The sequence below is a fragment of the Carcharodon carcharias genome, chromosome 30 (assembly GCF_017639515.1).
Source record: "Carcharodon carcharias isolate sCarCar2 chromosome 30, sCarCar2.pri, whole genome shotgun sequence".
NCBI classification, from domain to species: domain Eukaryota; kingdom Metazoa; phylum Chordata; class Chondrichthyes; order Lamniformes; family Lamnidae; genus Carcharodon; species Carcharodon carcharias.
Window position 1 is genome coordinate 20,760,193 of NC_054496.1, and position 22,698 is coordinate 20,782,890.

The 22,698-nt window shown below is 44.8% G+C and overlaps 1 protein-coding gene across 5 annotated transcripts in view; it reads left to right on the forward strand.

The window, feature by feature from the left end:
• LOC121271284 (putative adhesion G protein-coupled receptor E4P) overlaps positions 1-22,698 on the forward strand; it is a 63,660-nt gene that overhangs the window by 30,134 nt on the left and 10,828 nt on the right. For 2 of the 5 annotated variants that reach the window (XM_041177154.1, XM_041177157.1), the window contains 11 exons: positions 1,874-2,014; positions 2,959-3,108; positions 3,379-3,516; positions 6,418-6,455; positions 7,954-8,131; positions 11,142-11,261; positions 11,498-11,682; positions 12,094-12,252; positions 14,417-14,617; positions 16,178-16,398; positions 18,943-19,009. In XM_041177154.1, coding sequence (XP_041033088.1) covers positions 1,874-2,014; positions 2,959-3,108; positions 3,379-3,516; positions 6,418-6,455; positions 7,954-8,131; positions 11,142-11,261; positions 11,498-11,682; positions 12,094-12,252; positions 14,417-14,617; positions 16,178-16,398; positions 18,943-19,009 — 1,598 coding nt within the window. The remainder of the gene's footprint in view (positions 1-1,873; positions 2,015-2,958; positions 3,109-3,378; positions 3,517-6,417; positions 6,456-7,953; positions 8,132-11,141; positions 11,262-11,497; positions 11,683-12,093; positions 12,253-14,416; positions 14,618-16,177; positions 16,399-18,942; positions 19,010-22,698) is intronic. The other 3 variants (XM_041177156.1, XM_041177159.1, XM_041177155.1) reach the window with 2 other exon arrangements.

Below are 22,698 nucleotides of genomic sequence, written 5' to 3' on the forward strand. Positions count from 1 at the left end.
CTAGGAGAATTATACACATCATTCCTACTATCGCACAACTTGTTCAACATTTTCCTCAAGTCCAAGCACGTTAAGGAATCTTGGTGAAGTCAATACTGACTGTCAAGGCCCAATGGAAGTCTCATGGAAAAGACACTGAAGTTTTTAATTCAGGGGTTATAAGACAATCAAAGGACTAAGAATTGTCAAGGAATGGTGTTACTTTTAATAACATGGACCTCCAGCATTGAAATTTGGGAATTAACAGTTTGTTAGAAATTACACCATAAATACATGCGCACAGAAATGGACCTTTCAGTGTAACAGAGGTCCTATTTAGGAAGAACAGAATGAGGTGTGTTATTGAAACATAACCAGCGAAGTAAAAGAGTGAAGCAACTGAGGAATTAGAAGCCTCAGTGGAGATTGGGGATGTGGTGAGAATGCTAAATTTCAAATGAGCGCACCAATTTATACTCGAGGAGTAAAGGGTGCTGATTGGTTGGCAAGTCAACTCTGATTGGCCGAGATGTTGCGATGGAGAGAGCGATGGGGATCTATACTGTAGTGTGAATTGTGTTGATGTGAAATTTGGTATTCTTGTGTTTGTCCTGATGAGTGCAAGATGAAAAGCTTGGGCAACGTGTCTCTCTTTTCAGCAATATTCGTGTCCAGGATTATGAAATTGATTTTGTTCCAGATATTGACGAGTGTGAGACAGATCCATGTGGTTTGAATGCAACATGCACCAACATGTAAGGGGATTTCTCCTGCACCTGTAATAAAGGATTTATCTCAACCCCTGGAGAACGTACCTTCACTGATAAAGCAAATACTCAGTGCTGATGTAAGGCCTATTCTGCTAGAGAAGCTGAATCCATAATACTTACATGTTCCCGACTAAACGCTCAGAAAGGGCACGCTCGAAGGATTGAACAGCTTGCCAGGAGAACGCTGGATCAAGATGTATAAAAAATTATCCCCTCATCAATGGAAATAAATTGCAGGTCTATGGGAAAAGAGCGGAGCAGTGGGACTATTTAGATAGCTCTTTCAAAGAGCTAGCACAGGCACAATGGGCCAAATGGCCTCCTTCAGTACCGCGCGATTCTATGACCAATTAACCTATTTAGAAAGGTACCATTCATGCTGAATAAAAACTAGAAAGGAGCTTGATATTTTCAGGGTATATTTGAGGTCATTAATAGATATGAACTGGAGGGATGAGAAAGCCCAGTCATTCTTAATGGAATAAAGGGTTAATGATGAATATGCTGGTGTCTCACAAAAGATTAATGATTGGAGTTGCTTCACATTCCCAAGTTAATGGGTGGACAATCTGATTCTACACTCGCTTGTCAAAGATCTCCTCAACAATCCACCAGTTCACACCGTCAGGTGTACCCAGGAAGAATGGACACATGGACGAGAGGTTGGAGGGTGGGAGTCACTCCCATCAGCAGGGGGAAGAACCCACTTTCCCACTCGTGTTGACATTTTCACTCAGAGGGCTCTGAATCCTTGGAACTCTCCACTCCAGAGGGGCTGTGGACATTTAGCCATTGAGACTATTCAAGACTGAGATTGATAGATTTTTTTGATCCAAAGGGAATCAAGGAATTTGGGGGTCAGGCAGGAAAGCGGCGTTGAGGTCAAGGGTCAGCTATGGTCATATTGAACGAAAGAGCAGACTCGAGACGCCATGTGGCACATCAGTTGCGGTATGGTTCTGAATGACATTAAAATTCTGAGTTTGGCTTCTCCAGGTATTGAGCCATGACCTTGTGGAAAATGCCATAGGAACCTTAACTTTAGGTAGAAGCTCGAGAATGGCTAAGAGGTGGCCAGTACACGAAGGTGTTCTGGGAGATTATAAGATTGTTTTTCATTCCAGATATCAATGAGTGTGTGACAGACATATGCGGCTTGAATGCAGAATGCACCAACACATTTGGGAGTTTCAAATGCACCTGTAAGAAAGGATTTACCCCTGGAGAACGTACCTTCACCAATAAGACAAAGACTGGATGCCAAAGTAATAACATTATTTTCCTTTGAAGTGAGACCCAAAAATATTTAAACAAGTAACTTGCAATTATGTAGCAACTTTCAGATTTCCCAAAGTGTTTTACTGCCAATGAAATGCTTTCTGTAGTGTAGTCAGTGTTGTAACATAGGAAACACAGCAGCCAATTTGTGCACAGCAAGCTCCCACAAACAGCAATGTGACATTGACCAAATAATCTACTTTAGTGGGGTCGATTGAGGAATAAATATTGCCCAGGGCTTCGGGGAGAACTCCACAGTTACATGGTAGCTTTCACATCTATTAGATAGGTCACCATGGCTCTAGTTTGTCTCCTTCAAAAGTAATTCCAACACTCTCAGTACTGCATTGAACCCACAACCTTCTCTCTTGGCTGTGACTGTGCTAGTTACTGAGACCCAGCTTTATTGTTGCCATCAATGTCAAGAAGAGATGTTGAGCTGTGAAGGGGGCGATTAAGTTATAGAGCTGTTTCTACTGTAGACTGAACTATGATGGAATAAGTGCCTTTGTTCATCCATTACTTTATTTATCATCCAAGAACTACTCTGCCTACTACCCTAAGACCATGCTTCCCATTTACATCTTGCCATTCAGGGTATATCTCCAGCGTCATGATCCCTTGGAATTGTTAGCTGTATTCACTCCTCCTCCTCAGTTCCCATTGGATTTGTCTTTCTGACCCTTTCTACGAGCACACTGGGTGAAGCGATTGGTGGCCCAATAGGTTAGCCTCAGATGATGGCCAATTTGCAGCTGGGAGCTGACATGGGAATCATTCATGCCAGGTCAGGCACTGTTCTTGAAGCCCTGACCTCCTTCACCCCAGTGAGCACAACATCCCTCAGTTCTTGATCCAAAACAAAAGGTTGGAAATGAAATCTCTCAATAGCTAGTTAAAGTTAGTGAGATCACTCTGTTGCTTATTACAGATGTCGATGAGTGTTTGAACGTAATGGAACGTTGCGGCCCCAATGCCAACTGTGTTGATGCACTAGGATCTTTCAACTGTTCCTGTAAGAATGGCTTTGTCTCAACCGGTGAAGCTACATTTACCGATAAAACAAAGATTCAGTGCAAAGGTAAAAACTTTATTTTTCCTCACAATGAGTTCCAGGATGAGAGTGTTGTGATTCTGTGTTCACCCCCAAGCCCAAATGTTTATTTGTCATTTCTGGAGTGGAACTTGAGCCCACAACTGCCTGACTCAGAGGTGAGAGGTGCTGCCCTCTGAGCCGAGGCAGAGGGTTTTTAATGATGCCCAGAGTGTTAATTGTTCATCATTCTTTTGTCTCTGTCTGCGTCTCCTGATCTCTTTGAACCTGTGCATGTTTCTTTGACATCCATTGCAGCCGATCTGTGTCTGTCCCGTATCTGTGGACCCAATACAGTGTGTCGCAGTAAAGCTGGCCGATTCTACTGTGAATGTATCGAAGGATTTTCCTCAGCCTCCGGGGGCGCTAGAGTGACTATACGAGCCCCCTGCGTCGGTAAGAACCCTGAGGGAGCAGTAAGGAATACGCTGGGCCTTGAGGCTACAGATTATGCTGATAAACAACTCTGTTGCTACCAGTGGCCCACAGCACCTTACGCTTGCCCAGTTTTGAGCTGCTACATCTGTTCTGAATCTATCCCGCTTAACCTAACATAAGAACCAGGAGCAGGAGTAGGCAATTCAGCCCCTCGAGCCTGCCCTGCCATTCATTACGATCATGGCTGATCTCATTTCGGCCTCAACTCCAATTTCCCGCCCTCTCCCCATAACCTTTCAACCCATTACTAATTAAAAACCTGTCAACCTCCTCCTTAAATTTATTCAACGTCCCAGCATCCACTGCCCTCTGTGAATTCCACAGATTCATGACCTTTTGAGAAAAGTAATTCCTCCTCATCTCTGATGTAAATCTAACACTCTTTAGCCCAAAACTCTCATTCTCATTCTAGAATGCCCCACAAGGAGAAACATCTGCTCCACGTCTACTTTGTCTATCACCTTTAGCTTCTTATATACCTCAATTAGATCTCCTCCCATCCTTCTAAACTCTATCGAGTATAGGCCTAAACTGCTCAATCTCTCCTCAAAAGACTAGCCCCGCATCTCTGGAATCAATCTAGTGATCCTCCTCTGAACTGCCTCCATTCATATGTAGGGATCTGTCCTTTGCAGGCAAAAGGAGCACATCTAGGCATTGAACTTTTCTGTGTGGGAGAAAATAGTTCCCTGGCACATTCTCCATGGCAACACTTCGACCAATCAGAGTTGGCTTGCCAACCAACCAGCACCTTTGCTCATGCATAAATTGTTGCTCCCTTTGAAATTTGGTTTTCTTGCATCTGTCCTGATGGAGTGCAAGACGAAAAGTTTCAACAGCATGTCTCTTTTTTCAGCAATGCTCAACTTCTGCACTACAAAGTGACTATTTTTACTTTCTTAATCCAATCTCTCCTTCCCTCTCTTTATTTCTCTTTCTATACCTGATTTGACTGTAAGTCATCTTCCTGTGGTGTCCCCTGTTTCTTTCTCAATCTTTGAATCTATTTGGTGAAGGAGGTGAATTCTTTTTCACTGAGGTCCCAAATGTTAAGTTGCCCTCTCCAAGCTGTTACCAACTCCTACTTCCAGTGGCTAATGGTGGAAAAATGGTTTGAGGTGAGCGGGCAGGAAACCGACTTTGAACTGTATTGCCATTCCTTCATTGTCACTGGGGCAAAAAGGCAGAACTCCCTCCCTAACAGAATTGTAGGTGTACCCACATCACACGCACTGCAGCGGCTCAAGAATGGGTTCCACCTGCACCTTCTCAAGGGCCATTAAGAATGGACATTGAATGCTGGCCTTGCCAGTGATGCTCACATCCCATGAATGACTTGCAAAAACACAACCCTGCACCATTAAGTAAGGAAGACTTGGATTTATATATTGCATTTCAGGATGTCTCAAAGCGTCTTATAGCCATTTAAGTACTTTTTGAAATGTAGTCACTGTGGTAATATAGGAGTCAATTTGCACACAGCAAGTTCCCACAAAGAACGATGACATAATGATCAGATAATCTGTCTTTAGTGGTGCCGAACGAGGGATAGATATTGGCCAGGACACCAGGAAGAACTAACCTGCCCCCCTTCAAATAGTGTCATGTTTTACATCTATCTGAGAGAGCAGACGGTGTTACACTTCCCATAGACACTGACAACTTTTCAAAATATATGTGAATTTCTAGCGACTGAGAAGGATTACATGACAGTATTTCACTTTATAAGGCTTTTACTGTAACAAACAAATGAAAAGAATCAATGACTAAACACTATTTCAGTAGGCAGCTAATACTCTAAACTATAGAAAAGTTTCCCCATTTAACTTTTAAAATTACCAAGAATCCCCCTCCATAGTTACAATTTGCTCTGTCTCTTAAATGGACACTTCATTCTCCAGGAAGCGTTTTAAAGCTGTTCTCAGCTGCTGATAGCTTGCTTCCTTTTTCCAGTTTATAACTTCTAATCCCAAACTGACTTTCATAATGAGGGATGAATTGGAAATCTGCCCAGTAGCCAAGCTAGGCAAATCTTCTAGCCTTGTTTAAATCCACACAAACTCGGTCTCTTCAATGTGAGTGCAAGTTCCCACTTGCATATCACATGGCGACTGACATGGCCAGCAGTTTTTCTGGGCTTAAGGTGCAGAATTAGCTTCCTGTATCTTTCTTCTCTCTGCATGTCTCTCTCTCTCTCTCTCTCTATCTCTGTCTCAGATACTTGCAAACTGATCTGTCTCTGAGGTTCAGGGGCATTTTAAGAAAAATCCTATAACGTTACACCACAATGGCTTGCTATTGACCATTTCCCTCTCAAAGCCCATTTCCATGCTGATGTGAATCACATGGGCCTTGCATCCAGGTAGAAATGCTCATTAGCTATCTTTAGACCTGCCAGGTCCATTCTATCATGAATTTAAATAGACAATTTAAAGTATAACCATTCGTGCAACCTGACAGCCCAAACATCTCCCTGTGTCTTGGAGACTATCCACGTGAGCACAGCTGCCTTGGTCATTGTTTACAGGTTGCGAATATCTTGCACCTTTTGCCCAGTGAGACAACCAGGCCCCCTTTTAACCTTTAACAACTAAGTCACCCAGGCTTGTTGTCGGGCAGAATTCAGGACAGGTCACATGGGCCCCCTCTATTCCTACATTTTACCCTAAATTAAAGAGAGAGTCCAAAACATCATAATCTCACAAACTTCATATTTGTAACTACGGTGCTTTGGTTTACTGTCTCACCTGAAAGACATCACTTCTTCAGCACTGCACTGGAATGTCAGCCTTCCTGATTTCATTTCTTGTTCAACTGGTGGTTTGATTTCAAATTAATTGCCCTATTTTCTCTTTATAGCTCTGGAATCCTTACGTCCTAGGTCTTCATCCTTTCAGGTAAGTTACAAAGAATATACATTAACTAGAACTTTGCTTTTAGATCCACAATGGCTCAGTTTTTAAATGCATTTGCAGCGACAGGTTTTGGTCCAATCGCTTGGCCAGAGTTTTAAGCTCCCCCCAACGCCACGCCCCCAACCACATGGGAAATTACACGGATGGGATTCCATCCGACCTCCTGCCCACCCTGTCCCCGGAACAAGGTTTCATGCTGGGATGGGCAGGGACCTTGGAAGGGAAGCCCGCCCATTGCCCCAATTTTTGGGCTGGCAGGCAGGTGACAGCTCGGAGGGGTAGGCCGGAAGTAAAGGGTGTCCGATCTCGTGAGGGAAGCCCTCTCTTGACTGAGGGCGCCCTCCCTCTTAAGGCCCCGGCACATCCCCCCAAGACCCCGATCGCACTACTTGCTACGCCCCAGACCTTCCCTACCCTGCACACCCAGACCCCGACACTTACCTTTCTCTCCAGTTCCCTTGGGCTTCGGCTCAGATAACTTCTTGCAGCGCTTCTTCCGGCCACTGCAGCGCTGTTCCTGGAGGGACCGAAGAGTTTCCAGCCAACCTGATTGGCCGGCAGCTCTCCAAGATGGGGCTTCCTCCTGAGTGAGGGGCAGGAAGTCCTGCCTGCTGCCAATCAATGCTCGTTAGAGCGTGAAATGGCAGCGGGACGCTCGGACTCGGGCAGGATGCATAAAAATTCTGGCCCTTTTCTTTGATTTTCCAATATCCACCTATCTTGGTCCCAGCAATGGACCCTTGTTGGAGAGCAGGTTCCTAGGCAATGGGTGCTCTCCAGTTCTGGCCCTAGTGATCATTTTTCCTGTACCAGTCTCAGAATTATGAGTTAGCAGTTCAGTAGCTATGCAGGAAGTTAAGTTTTGTCCTCAGCCAATGCTCACAACATATTCTTAACCAGTTGGAGGTATTGGATGATGTGTGTTGAAAATTGCATTGAGTGTTTTGTCTACTCGAGGCTACCATACGCACAAGTACAAGCAGAGGGAAGCAGTTAGAGATAATAAAGGGTGCTAGGAATGAATAATAAAGAATCCATGATTAACAGCTCATGGAGTTCTAATTCGAAATGTCTCTGGCTCAATATATAACTGTTTCTGTCCGAAGATCTTCACAGATATAAGTTGGGTGTGGGAATCTTGAGCAATGAATTCTGCCTTTCCCCCACCCTTGTCTCTCCCCTTTAACCTATGGATACCTAACTATAACTGGAAAATTCTCCACAAACGGATAACACCATGGGACCATCAGCCCATTGTCTGACACTCTAGAGGAGCAATCCAAAACTAATCCTTCACTCCAGAGCTCCCTATCAACCCCTCCTTCAACTATGAAACTTATGACTTTGCCATAAAGCATTATTCCTTAAAACAAAAGGTGCTGAGCAAACCTCAATGCATTGATGTGATGTGATATCATTACAAGTATGTCTCCAAAAGTAATACAATAGCTTCATCAATTGCTGTCTTCTGTGCCCACAGGATGTGAATACATTTGTTGGGCAGTCTATCAAAAGTCTCTTTAAGTTCGAAAATAGGAATTCAGAAGAGTTCCATAGGCTGATTTCCAATTTCCTTAACATCATAGAAAAATATTCAATCAAAGCTGCTCGCAACTTAAGTCATGAAGAGATAAAGAATTTCTCGACCGACCAATTTGGTAATGTAACAGACATTTGCTCTTGACTATGTTCTATAAGGTTCCCATTTAGCCATTGGCTTCAGTCTACTCTGGTTCCTGCCTTTAATACAATGCATAGCCATGCCATTATATGATTTAGGACAAGTAGGGAGTTTTCTGAACAACTGTCTTTCCTCAAGCAAATGGTGCCAAAATTGATTGTCGTTATGATCCCAGCTGAGGTTACTCCTGGACAAGCCTGATCCCAGTGTGGAACCCAGCTTGACAGATCCTAACTTTTATTTGGTTGGTAGCTACTGAACAGAGTCACCGGAGTCAGCTAATGAACTTCTAACAAAAGACTAAACATTTATTAAACGAGAAATATTACAATGCTCCTTCACCTACAACTATATCTTTAAAGATATACATAGATTTTTAAGGGTAATACAAGTTACAAAAGCTATCTTAGGCTCTAATGTTCACAGTAAGTACACAGTCCATGTAAACCAATAGGTGACCTGTGGTCAGACACATCACACTCTGAAACCAAATGACAGATGCCACCCCAGACAGATGCTATGGATCTCTTAACAACTCCTCCCTGATGCTTGTTACATCATGAGCCATTCAGTCTCACTGAATTCCGTCTTTCACGCGAGGGTTTCCAATCTTCACTCTCCAAGAACTCGCTTTGGAATCTTCTCCCAAACTGACGCTTTCTCTAAGATGCCTTCTGCAAGGATCAGCTTCCAGGATTTCAAACTTTCATTCTGATGTCCCTCTTCGCTGGATCGCCACATGCAATCTCTCTCAGTGACTCAGCTGTCAACAGTACACCACTGCTTCACATACCCATAGCAAATAGTTACAGACCTTCATTGCCTTTTTAGACCTTCTGGCCTCTCAAGCCTTTATCCCTTTAAGCTTGAAGCTTTAAACTTGATGTTTGGAGTCCTTCTCTGCCCCTCATTCTTAACTTCACTTAACAGCACCTTTTCCAGATTCCTATCCTTCCTTTGACTAGAAGGTCTGCTTGAGACTTTCTCCTGTTTCAGTCCCATGGATTTTTGGGAATTTTTCTTTGGTTTGGGACTGGCTTTCTGTCCCCTTTTAGGCTGCTTCTTTGGCAGCAGTCTTCAAAACCAGGTGAAGTCAAACAGCTTCCAAATCAAACTGCTGTTTCCAGTTCATTCTGTGTGTGTGTGTGTCTGTGGGAGGGACATGCCTTTGTCTACTGGGAAACAGACCAGTTGTTCTACTCTTGTGTCTTACCGCCTTACAGTCGCAAATCTCTCATTAGAAATGCAGGCACCTTTTAAAGTGAAACTAAAACTCCACTTTTCTTACCACACATATACAGAAATACAAATCAAACTTAAATATTAAAGCTAAAACTCATTCCTAACATCCATAAATACAAATATAACTTAATTAAACTCTCTCTATTTCCTAACATTATCCAGGAACCTGTCTTAGTGCTGTTTATGGGATCTTGCTGTGTGGAAATTAAATGCAACATTCGCTGACAACAACAGTTTACATTCAATAGCATTACCATCGCTGAATCCCCACTATCAACATCCTGGGGTTACCATTGACCAGAAACTGAACTGGACTAGCCATATAAATACTGTGGCTCCAAGAACAGGTCAGAGGCTGGGAATCTTGCAGCGAGTAACTCACCTCCTGACTCCCAAAAGCCTGTCCACCATCTACAAGGCACAGGTCAGGAGTGTGATGGAATACTCCCCATTCACCTGGATGAGTGCAGCTCCCACAACACTTAAGAAGCTCAACACCATCCAGGTAAAAAACAGCCCCTTTGATTGGCACCTCATCCACCATGTTAAACATTCATTCCCTCTACCATCGATGCATAGTGGCAGCAGTGTGTACCATCTACAAGATGCACTGCAGCAACTCACCAAGGCTCCTTCAACAGCACCTTCCAAACCCATGACCTCTACCACCTAGAAGGACAAGGGTAGCAGATACTTGGGAACACCACCACCTGGAAGTTCCCCTCCAAGTCACACACCATCCTGACTTGGAGCTATTTTATCGGTCCTTCACTGTCGCTGGGTTAAAATCCTGGAACTCTCTCCCTAACAGCACTGTGTGTGTACCTACACCACATGGACTGCAGCGGGTCAAGAAGGAGGCTCACCACCACCTTCTCAAGGGCAATTAGGGATGGGCAATGAATGCTGGCCCAGCCAACAATGCTCAGACCCCATGAAAGAATAATAAGAAAACAGTCACTCTTCAAAGGCATTTTTCATCACAATTTTAAATTTATGCCCCTTATTTCTGCTTCCACAAATGGAGGACAAAATTTAAAGGAGTTCCACTAAAAAACCTTTTGGTTTTCTTTGGTCCACTGGCAGTGGATCCCAGGGAAAGATATTGAAACCTTCAATATACATGGGGTTCAGAGATAATCATTAATGGTACGTTAATCAAATTAAGATGCAGAGGGGAAGGGTGTTGTTTTTAATTAAGTACTTAGAGCACTTATAAAGAGAGACTGCTGGCCCCCTGGATTGAGTAGGTAGGAGGCAGACATTATTTAAAGCTGCACTCTGTAAATAAGTGAACTATTAAGCAAAGGAAAAGTAGAATTACCTGGAAAAACTCAGCAGGTCTGGCAGCATTGGCGGAGAAGAAAAGAGTTGACGTTTCGAGTCCTCATGACCCTAAACATCAACTCATTTCTTCTCCGCCGTTGCTGCCAGACCTGCTGAGTTTTTCCAGGTAATTCTGTTTTTGTTTTGGATTTCCAGCATCCGCAGTTTTTTGTTTTTATCTATTAAGCAAAGGATTTGTGTCTAGTTTCATACTTCACTACCTGGCTTGGAAACCATTTAGCAATAATTAGGTTCATTTCTGGGGAGAGAAGGAATTACAGGGAAAGTTGAAAAGTGGCTAGATGGGGTTCTTACCTGAAAATGGGTCCAGCGATCTGGGCTTCAATAGCCTTTTCTCCTGCCCCCTAATACTGTTGATATTTTGATGCTGACCTTGCTGGTTCTGTTTGGCTTTGCAGATGTCATTATTCAAGCTATCCGGAACAATACAATCCCTAAAGGTAGAAGGGCAAAGTTAGCCACTGCTAATAACATCATGGACATTGATTGGAACAGTGTGGCTGGGAAGGAAAGCTTTGGTGAGTCTTGGTGGTGCTTACTCGCTGTTCTAGTTCCTATGGTTTTCAGCACGCCCCCCCCCCCACAATCGGCTTGCGGCCGAGTTCTGGTGATTAATCTTCAATTCTTGGAGATTTCAGGACAATCCTGGAGCAGTTGCAACACTAAAGCTGTCACAAATACCACATCTTGACTCCCACTTGAAGGACCGCCCATTGTTGATTCTGCCTTAACGTTTGGCACTTACTTTGTGCAGATGTTGCTGCCGCCGCTCTTATCTCAATCAAACAGCTGGACTGTCTAATGGGCGCCAACATTTCAGACAGCGCCGATAATGAAACCAAACTGGAGCTGATCTCTGAAGTCGTCACGGCCACTGTAACCAACACAGACAAGGAGAATCTTGCTGGAAATGTCATCCTAACCTTCAAGCACAAGAAGGTTTGTTGAGTTTTGTTCTGAAGTTCTAACGTTGTTTAAGCTGGGCCTGAATGCTCCAAGGTGTTATGTCTTGGGGAGGGAGCTGCACGACAATAGTAACAACACCACACCACATTCTATGGCCCAGCTGCAGTGGGGCCAGGTCTGTAAATTGTGCTGAGCCATTCTAAACCCCCGCTGACTTTGGTGGGCCCGTAAAATCCCGCTGGCGTAAAATTAAGGCCCGTGGCTGGAACTCAGCCGTTGTGCAGCATTTTTGGGGAACCCCGTTGATGTGAAACGTGCTAGATAAATGCAAGTTCTAATCTTTGAAAGTTCCAGTGTCAGAGTGAATGACAAAAACATGTCAAATCAACAGGAAAGGGAGTAGATAATGAATGTCACCCTGAAATTCTTTTGCTCTTTTTCCAGTACAATAATCAAACAACGAAATGTGTCTACTGGGACAGTTTAGCGTCTGTCTGGTCTACTCATGGCTGCATGTTGCAGCATTCCAACGCAACCCACACCGTGTGCACTTGTACACACCTGTCAAGCTTTGCTGTGCTCATGGCCCTGTATGAAATAAAGGTATGTCCTGACTGGAAAAGCAGGGGTGGGGGGGGGGAGACCAATCCCATGATCCTTCGTCGGAACGGGGAGACCGAAAGCCTGCCAGCTGCCACTCGGCCCATCTGAAACAGGGCAGTCCCGAGAGGTCCAACTGGCAACAGCCTGGTCTTGCCCGACAAGATCGGTAGCCTCTCTCAGGGCATGCCGCAGGGTAGCTCGAGTGAGAAATGCAAGGCCTCGCACCAGGATGCTGTTGTGTTTGGCATTTCCAGCCAGTGTAGGGGGGGGCATAGGCCTTGAATCTGACCACGTCCCAACAATGCTCAATTTTCAAGCTCCCCAATTCCTTGGACCCAGCAGCAAACACTGTCTGATCGCAGGCCAACAACCACAACCTGCAATTTTTATTGCACCTTTATCATAGTTGACTATCCCGCAGGTTCTTTCACAGGATTGATCTAAAAAAAATTGACACCAAACCATACAAAGGAATGTTAAGGACCGGTGACTAAAAGCATGGTCAGAGAGCTCAATTTGAAGGTGGACAGAGGTGCGGAGAGGTTTAAGGAGGGAACTCCAGACCTTAGGGCCTAGGCAGCTGAAGACATGGCCACCAATAGTGTGGCGGTAAAAATCGGGGATATGCATCTACAGATGTCCCCCTGTGTCTCTTCACCGGGCTGCAAAGCTGCCACTCTTACTTCCCATTCTGCCTGCTAACACTGTGGCCCAAACAAACCTCAACCCTTCCCACTTTAGCAGCTGCCCCCGATGGTCTAATGGATGACGGGACTATACACATCGACAGGCCCCAGACTGTGCTGGGTATGTTGATCTCAGCTGGGCTGACGGTTGCTCTAACTGGCCTCAGGACCCTGCAATTAACAGTCAGCCAGGGTTCCTGCCCCTAGAAATTTCCCATAGTTGCAAAGGAGGTATGTGTGGATGGCGCTGAGGCTAAGACCAGGCTTACAAAAATGGCGGACATGAAAAGGTCAGAAGCTTCAACAAGTGTCCCCTACACTCAACGATAGACAAAAATCCCATGTAGCTTGTCAGCTATTTTTTTTAATCCCTTCATTGGATGTGGGCATTACTGGCAATGAACTGCCTTTTTGAACTACTGCAGCCCACGTGATGTGGATAGCACCCATGGTGCTCTTAGGGAGGGAGTTCCAGGATTTAGACCCAGCGACAGTGAAGGAAGGGCCAATGTAGTTCCAAGTCAGATGGCGTGAGACTTACAGGGGCACTTGCAGGTGGTGATATTCGCATTGCTGTGAGCTTGCGTTGTTGTGAGCTTGGAAGGTGCCGCCAAAGGAGCCTTGGCGAGTTTGGAGAGGAAAATCTAGTGTCAATAAGGAAAGAAAAACCTCTGGATAATTCCACTCCGACCCTCACCAAGGCAATCAGAACAAGTCTCAGGTAGCCTCAGAATTTGCCCAAGCCTCTCTGTATGGGCCCAAGCATGAATTATAGCTATGGCCAATTGTACAAGGTCCTGAAGGCAAGACACCACTCCCACTGAACCTGACTGAGTAAGAGATAGGTGAGAGAGATATCTGAGACAAATTTCAGGATGTCTTTGAGTTAATCATTGAACTTCCTTGTCAAGCAAGCTCTATGCTGTGTTGAAACCAGGACTCAACATAACCTCTCTTCACCTAACTTATTTTGTTTTTTCCTCCCTCCTTTATTCTTTCATGGACTAGTATCACTGACAAGGTCAGCATTTGTTGCCCATCCCGAATTGCCCTAGAACTGAGTGACTTGTTAGGCTATTTCAGGGGCCAGTTAAGAGGCAACCACATTGCTGAGAGTCTGGAGTAGACACCATGGTCACCAGTTTATATTTCAGGTTTATGAATTGAATTGAGCTGATGTGGTGGGATTTGAACCTGTGTCCCCCAGAGCATGAGCCTTGGGATTGCTAGTCCAGTGGCAAGGCCACTACACCACTGCCTCCCCTGCTGGTTCCAGTACCTTGCACCTCCTTGTGTCCCTCAGCCTTCCATTCTCTGTACAACACAGGCATTTAAAGCCAAGTTTGGGATCATCTAATCACTGCTTCCTAGTTGACTTTACATCTCTGCAAACTAAGTGTTGTCCTATAAAAGAGGCCTTGGGCCTTCAGTTTGGTTTGTCAATAGGCTTTAAAATTGCTCTTTTCCTTTCTCCTCAGGGGCCGCACATATACAACCTAGACATGATCACCATAGTTGGCATCATTTTATCGCTTGTGTGCCTCTTCATTTCTATCCTCACGTTCACCCTGTGCCGTTCAATTAAGAGTATAAGGACCACTATCCACACCCACCTCTGCCTGAGCCTGTTCTTGGCAGAGTTACTGTTCCTCATCGGAATATCTAGGACTGAAAACAAGGTAAGGGAATGTGAATGCGGTCACTTCTGGTTAGACCCCATCTGACGCCCTGCGTACACCTCTGCTTACAAGAAGCTGCAACATAGAAATAGACCACTCGGCCCAACCAGGCCATGTTAGTGTTCGTGCACCACATGAGCCCAAAGTACATTTACTCAATACAAGAGGAAAGAAGTCTAATAGAGGGCATGGTGAGGCTACAGTTGGAGTGCAGCTTTGGTGGTCTTACCTGCTAAGAAGGACATAATTACCTTGAGGCAGTAAAAGAAGGTTCACTAAACTGCTTCCTAGCATGAGTGGATTGTCCTATAAGGAGAGATTGAGCAGACTCTGGAGTTTAGGAGAATGAGAGGTGAGCTAATAGAAATATACAGAATCCTTAAGGGACTTGACAAGGTAGAGATGCTGAGGAAAACGTTTCCCCTGGCTGAGGGTGTTAGAATTCAGGGTCAAAGTCTTGGAATAAGTGACCAGCCATCTGGAGTTAAGGTGAAGAGAAATCCCTTCATTCAAAGTTATAGGTCTTTGGAATTCTGTACCCAAGAGAGAGCAGCAAATGCTCAGCCTTGAGTATATTCAAGAGAGAGGGAGAGAGAGAGGCTGATATATTTTTGGATGCTAAGGGAACCTAATAATATGGGGATGGTGCAAGAAGGTGCAGTGAAGTAGAAGATTAGCCATAATCTTATTGATAACGGAGAGGGTGGAGGGGCAGTATCTACTGCTGAACTTAGTTCTTATGTTCTGACTTTGTCCCTTATCTCTTTGACTACTTTTCTTTCATCCACCAGTCCAATCAAATCCATGGTTTCTGCCTCAACCATTACCCCTGGAAGTGAAGCTTCCAGCAATGGATGGTGTGATCAGAAGCCCTATACTGATTGCCCCCATCCCCTGACTAAGGAATAATTGGAACAATAATAGAGAGACTAGGACCTGAGGGCACAGCCTCAGAGTAAATGTATTTAAGACCGAGATAGATAGGTTCTTGATTGGTAAGGGGATCAAAGGTTATGGGGAGAAGGCGGGAGAATGGGGTTGAGAAACTTATCAGCCATGATTGAATGGCGGAGCAGACTCGATGGGCTGAATGGCCTAATTTCTACTCCTATGTCTTATGGTCCTTATGGTCTAATTGTTAATTTCAATGAGTGTATGTTGAGGAAGAATGGATCTGAAGCTAGCCTGTACCTTAAAACAGGTTAATTTCCAAGGCAGCAAAGTAAAGTCACAGGCTCACCCAGTTCCCCCCAGACACTCGGACTGAACTGGTTCATATACTCTTACAATGATTCCCCAATTCTTCCCCAACTGGGGGTAGCTGTGTTTAATTACCAACGGAAAACACGTATTCTATCGCAGCACAATTTCAACAATAACGCAATGACCCCCCAATCGCAAGGCATCTCTTGGTTCTACGCCCATACACACTGGGAACCTCTTGACGTGCTGGCCGGGTTCACTTCATGTTGGGTTATGTTTGCTCTCCACCCCCAACTCCCCACCCCCATGACTTGCTCATGAGGTTAACAAAGCCGCTGCTTCCTGTGTGCCTTTCAGACTGGGTGTGCCATTGTTGCTGGATTCCTGCATTACCTGTTCTTGACCAGTTTTGCCTGGATGCTCCTGGAAGGTGTCCAACTTTACCTCATGGTGGTGAAGGTCTTCAATGCCAAGAGCCTTCAATTGAAGTACATGTGCCTGTTTGGCTATGGGTTTCCACTGCTCGTGGTCGGCATCTCAGCTGCCGCATATGCTCAAGGCTATGGAACAAAAGAATAGTAAGCATGGACTTTTATTTAACTTCACAGCGCTTTTAATTCAATGTTTGGAACTCGAGTTGAGTTTGAGATGGGATCATTCTTCAATGTTCACCATTTTTATTTCATGGGGATTGGATAAGCTAATGAAGAGAAGAGCTAGCTGATTTGCTTTTGCAGAGAGATGGCACAAACATAATGGGCCAAATGGCCTCCCTTTTTTTTTCTATTCGTTCATGGGATGTATACGTCGCTGGCTAGGTCAGCATTTATTGCCCATCCCTTATTTCCCTTGCTCAGGGGGCATTTTAAGCATCAACCACATTGCCGCAGGTTTGGAGTCACGTGTAGGCCAGAGCAGGCAAGGATGGCCGATTTCCTTCCCTAAAGGGTCTTAAATTAGTGAACCTGATGGGTTCTTTTGTTTACAACAATCGACAATGGTTTGAAAGCTGCCATCAGACTTTTAATAGCAGAGTTTTATTAAATTCAAATCCCACCATCTGCTGAGACTCAAACCCAGATCCTTTGAACATTACCCCGGGCCTCTGGATTACAAGTCCAGTAACAATACAGCTACACCACCACCCGCTCTATGCTCTAATCATTCTATGATTTCTATGGACCCCTAATTCTCTTTGGATTTTTGATGTTGCCTTTACCTTATTTAAGTTCCCTTGTGCCCCCCTCTTCATGGATGGTTTTGGCAGCTATTAAACCATCACAGCCAACCCCAGTTCAGCTCCTCAAGTGACCTCCACACACACAAGCTCTATCCATGGGTCATAAAAGAGGTGGCCAGTGCACTAGTAGATGCGTTGGTGTTAATTTTCCAAAATTCGCCAGATTCTGGAAACATTCCATCAGACTGGAAAGTAGAAAACTTTCTATTCAAGAGAGGGAAGCAGAAAACAGGAAACTATAGGCCATTTAGCTTGACATCTGTCATGGAGATGGTGTTAGAGTCGATCAGTAAAGAGGTTATAGCTGGGCACTAAGAAAAACCCAAGGTAATCGGAAAGAGTCAGCATGGTTTAGTGAAAGGGAAATCATGTTTACCCAATTTAGTAGAGTTCTTTGAAGGAGTAACACGTGCAGTGGATAGAGGGGAGCCTGTAGACAAATAAAAGTTCATGGTGTAGGGGGTAATGTATCAGCCTGGATAGAAGATTGGCTGGCTGGCAGAAAACAGAGATTATGCTTAAATAGGTATTTTTCTGATTGGCAGGATGTGACAAGTGGAGACACTCAGGGGTTTGCGCTGGGGCCTCAACTTTTTACAATTTGTACCAAAGATTTAGATGAGTGAGTGAAGGCATGGTAGCTAAATTTGCAGATGACACAAAGATAGGTAGGAAATTATGTTGTGAAGAGGACATGATGAGGTTGCAGACAGATATGGATAGTTTGAGTGAATGGGCAAAAATCTGGCGGATGGAGTATAATGTGGGAAAATGTGAAGTTGTTCACTTTGACAGAAAGAAATAAAAAAGCAGAGTATTAGGTAAAAGGAGAGTGGCTGCAGAATTCTGAGGTGTAGAGGGATCTAGGTGTTCTAGTGCATGAGTCACAAAAAAGTTAGTATGCAGGTACAGCATGTAATCAAGGCAGCTAATGGACTGCTATCCTTTATTACGAGAGAAATTGAACATAAAAGTAAGGATGTTATGCTTCAGTTATACAGGGCATTGGTGAGACCCACATCTGGAACACTGTGTGTAGTTTTGGTCTCCTTATTTAAGGAATAATGTAAATGCATTGGAGGCGGTTCAGAGGAGGTTCACTAGATTGATACCTGGAATGAGTGGGCTGTCTTATGAGGAAAGGCTGGACAGGCTGGGCTTGTTTCCACTGGAGTTTGGAAGAGTGAGGGGTGATTTGATTGAAGTATCCAAGATCCTGAACAGCCTTGATAAGGTGGACATGGAAAGGATGTTTCCTCTTGTGGGTGAGTCCAGAACTAAGGAGCACTGTTTTAAAATTAGGGGTCGCCCCTTTAGGACAGTGATGAGGAGAATCTTTTTCTCTGAGGGTTGTGTGACTTTGGAACTCCCTCCCTCAGAAGGTGGTGGAGGTGGGGGTTATTGAATATTTTTAATGCGGAGGTAGATAGATTCTTGTCAGGCAAGGGAATCAAAGGCTATCAGAGGTAGATGGGAATGTAAAACAGATCAGCCATGATCTTATTGAATAGCGGAGCAGGCTCGAGGGGCTGAATGGCCTACTCCTGTTCCTATTTTGTATGTTGTTATGGTGGGGGAATTGTAGGGGAAGGGATCATTGAGTAATGATTGGAGGACGGAATCACGTCTGAACTTCAATCCCAGGGACCACAGACCAAATGTGGGCCTCACTGAGGGCAGAATTGAGCGGGGCAGTTATGCACCCCTTGGTGGAAAATGCTGATGTGAGAGCCATTTGAGTAGAGTTACTGAGGGCCAGCATCTGTAGGATTGAGGGGAGAAAACTGTGTGGCTGTGGTAGGGGTGGGTTTGGGTGGGGGGATGTAAAAAAAATATATATTGAGACTCTGGAAACCAATTAATTCTTGTCTTTCCTTCCCAGTTGTTGGTTGGATCTGAAGTCAGGGTTTATCTGGGCTTTCCTCATTCCAGTCTCCTTAATTATTCTGGTAAGTTTAGCTAAAGTAAATGCGCGAAAACCTATAGGCTGTCTGTCTGTATTTATGATTCTTCTCAATGCCTCCATTCCAACCCTGCGATCCCCTAACACCCAGAAGGACAAAGGCAGGAGGGGCAAGCCACCACCTCGAGCTTCCCCTCCAAGACACGTGCCATCCCAACTTGGAAATACGTCGACAGCTCCTTCACAGTCGCCAGGTCAAAATCCTGGAACTGCCTCCCGTAGCTGCACTGTGCGAGCCCATTCACCACACAGGGCATGGGTTCAATAAGAAAGCTCACCAACCTCTCAGGGCCAACTAAAGATGGACAGCAAATGGTTGATATAGACTCGATTGGCCAAATGGCCTCCCTCTGTGCCATATGTGGTCACTGTTTAAAAATAAAGGTCACCCATTTAAGGCTGAGATGAGGAAAACAATGTTCTTCCTGATAGTGGCGAGACTTTGGAAGCCTGTTCCTCAAAAGGCAATTGAGGCAGAGTCTTTGCATATCATTAAGGCAGAGATAGCAATTGGTAAGCAGGGGCTGAATGGTTATCAGGGGGGTATGTAGGAATGTGAAGTTGAGGTTAAAATTAGATCAGCCATGCTCTTAATGAAAGACAGAGCAGGCTCGAGGGGCCGAGTGGCCTATTCCTGCTCCAGAGCCTTTCTTACTCTATGAATCTAAGTATCAGCCATGCTAGAAACGTCCTGTGAATGAATTGAGAAAACTATCACAACATGCTGAGCAGCTTTATTTCCACCTGCCCAGACATTGTTGTCGTGGTTTTTAATTGGCACCCATCCCTTCACACTGGAAATTGGGGAGGTAAGCAGATGATAACTGAAGAAGGAATGTTCGGCTCATTGGCCCTCCTAGCATCCACCCAACATAAGGTTCTAACAGCATCAAAGTAAAGGGCCCCTTCTCTTAAAATATTGAAGTCCGGGTCCTCTGCGAGTTGTCAGGCCCCCATTGCAATTGTCAACGAGCAATGAGATCAGTCTAATTCGATTCATTTTATTATTATCCATAAGGAAATTTGTTTTGGATGCATTGCTTGCTTGTTAAGAAAAGAATATACATAAATGAACAATAACGCTAAACGAAAGAAAATTACCCGACCACAAAGATCTATCTTTAATCAAATATGTATTAAAAATGATTCCAATGCATTAAAATAGTTGGTGTGTCCCGATCTGAGTGCATATCCTCATCCCGTATGTCAAACTCCTGTTAAAAGCTCTTATACAGAACATCACAACTGAGTTCAGGAACCGGTTTGTCCTGCATCTGAAGGATTGTAGCCTTTTCCCTGAACGCACCTGGCAGTAATGCTGAGACAAGGGGGTGATTCTCATTGTCCATGACACTCTTTACTTTTGTCAAGATTCTTCGAGAGCAGATTTTCAATAATCTCTACCATTAAAGAGTCTCCCTTTCTAACACAACAATACCAGGAGATTCATCCAAAAAAGAATAGCACTCCCAACTACAGTCAGATACCAGGTGCCAGCGAGACTGACCAGCACTCTTCAAAAGTTATTTCGTGCCTCTCAGTTATAGTGTTTTCGAAGAGTTGGATGTTCATAAGAATATAAGAAATAGGAACAGGAGTAGGCCATTCAGCCCTTCGAGCCTGCTTCACCATTCAATAAGATCATGGCTGATCTTCTTGTGTTTCGATTTCCACATTCCCATCTAACCTTTGATTCCCTTCCCTAACAAGAATCTATCTAGCTCGGCCTTAAAATTATTCAATGACCCCGTCTCCACGACCTTCAGAGGCAGAGAGTTCCAAAGTTGCACAATCCTCTGAGAGAAAAAAATTCTCCTCATCTCTGTCCTAAAAGGGCGACCCCTAATTTACAAACAGTGGCCCCTAGTTCTGGACTCACCCACAACAGGAAACATCCTTTGGATAAAAACAAAAAAACTGCGGATGCTGGAAATCCAAAACAAAAACAGAATTACCTGGAAAAACTCAGCAGGTCTGGCAGCATCGGCGGAGAAGAAAAGAGTTGACGTTTCGAGTCCTCATGACCCTTCGACAGAACTTGCGTTCGAGTCCAAGAAAGAGTTGAAATATAAGCTGGTTTAAGGTGTGTGTGTGGGGGGCGGAGAGATAGAGAGACAAAGAGGTGGGGGGGGCGGTGTGGTTGTAGGGACAAACAAGCAGTGATAGAAGCAGATCATCAAAAGATGTCAACGACAATAGTACAATAGAACACATAGGTGTTAAAATTAAAGTTGGTGATATTATCTAAACGAATGTGCTAATTAAGAATGGATGGTAGGGCACTCAAGGTATAGCTCTAGTGGGGTTTTTTTTTATTTTTTTTAATATAATGGAAATAGGTGGGAAAAGGAAAATCTTTATAATTTATTGGAAAAAAAAAGGGAAGGGGGAAACAGAAAGGGGGTGGGGATGGGGGAGGGAGCTTACGACCTAAAGTTGTTGAATTCAATATTCAGTCCGGAAGGCTGTAAAGTCCCTAGTCGGAAGATGAGGTGTTGTTCCTCCAGTTTGCGTTGGGCTTCACTGGAACAAGGTGTTTGACAAGGTGTTTACTAAAACCCGCTTTCACAGCCATATCTCCTTTCTCAGTGACTGTCTCCGTCTCCGACTTACCCCACGTGGATTTCAGCTGAAATTCCACCCCTCATGTTTCGAACCCACCCAGGATTACAGGTATCTCCGGGACATAAAACGTTTCTCGGACTGCTGTTCCCGTCACATTCTGAAATCCACACTCAGTGCCATGCGCCGCCATATGAACACACTCGACCTCTCCCTCCAGCAGCACCGCCGTACCCTTTTTCAAAGCTGCGTGTGCCCCCAGTTTCATTTTATCCTTTGGCTCATCCGACGCCTCAACAAGAAACTTTTTCTCTTTCTCTCAAGTGCTAAGGAACGCAAGCTGCAACAACTCATCGAGACCAACACCCAGCTAGGACCCTCCACCCCTGCCTGTTCCTCCGTCCCCACCCTTTCTTCCAATCCCAACCCCAGCCGTGTAGTCACTATACCCCCTGACCTTCCCCTCTCTGATGCTGAACGTTCAGTGCTCAGCAAAGGACTTAGTTTCATACCCTTACGCCCTCACCTCAATGAATTTCGGGCTCGGCATGATACTGAACTCTTCTTCCGCCGTCTTCGTCTCCGGGCTCACTTCTTTGGGCAGGAGTCCTCTCCCAGTTCAACGGATCCTTTTACCCATCTCCAATATTCTCCCTCCACCTGGACCCCTCCCTCTGGATTCTTACCTTCTCTTGATCTTTTCATTGAGAACTGTCGGCGCGACATTAGTCGTCTCAATTTCTCTGCTCCTCTCACCCATTCTAACCTGTCTCTCTCTGAACTTACTGCACTCCATTCTCTCAGGTCCAACCCTGACATTGTCATCAAACCCGCTGACAAGAGTGGTGCTGTTGTTGTCTGGCGCACTGACCTCTACCTCGCGGAGGCTGAGCGTCAACTCACAGACACTTCCTCCTACCTCTCCCTGGACCATGACCCCACCACTGAACATCAAGCCATTGTTTCCAGGACTGTCAGTGACCTCATCTCCTCTGGGGATCTCCCTCCCACAGCTTCCAACCTGATAGTCTCCCAACCTCGGACGGCCCGCTTCTATCTCCTACCCAAAATCCACAAACAGAACTGCCCCGGTAGACCGATCGTCTCAGCTTG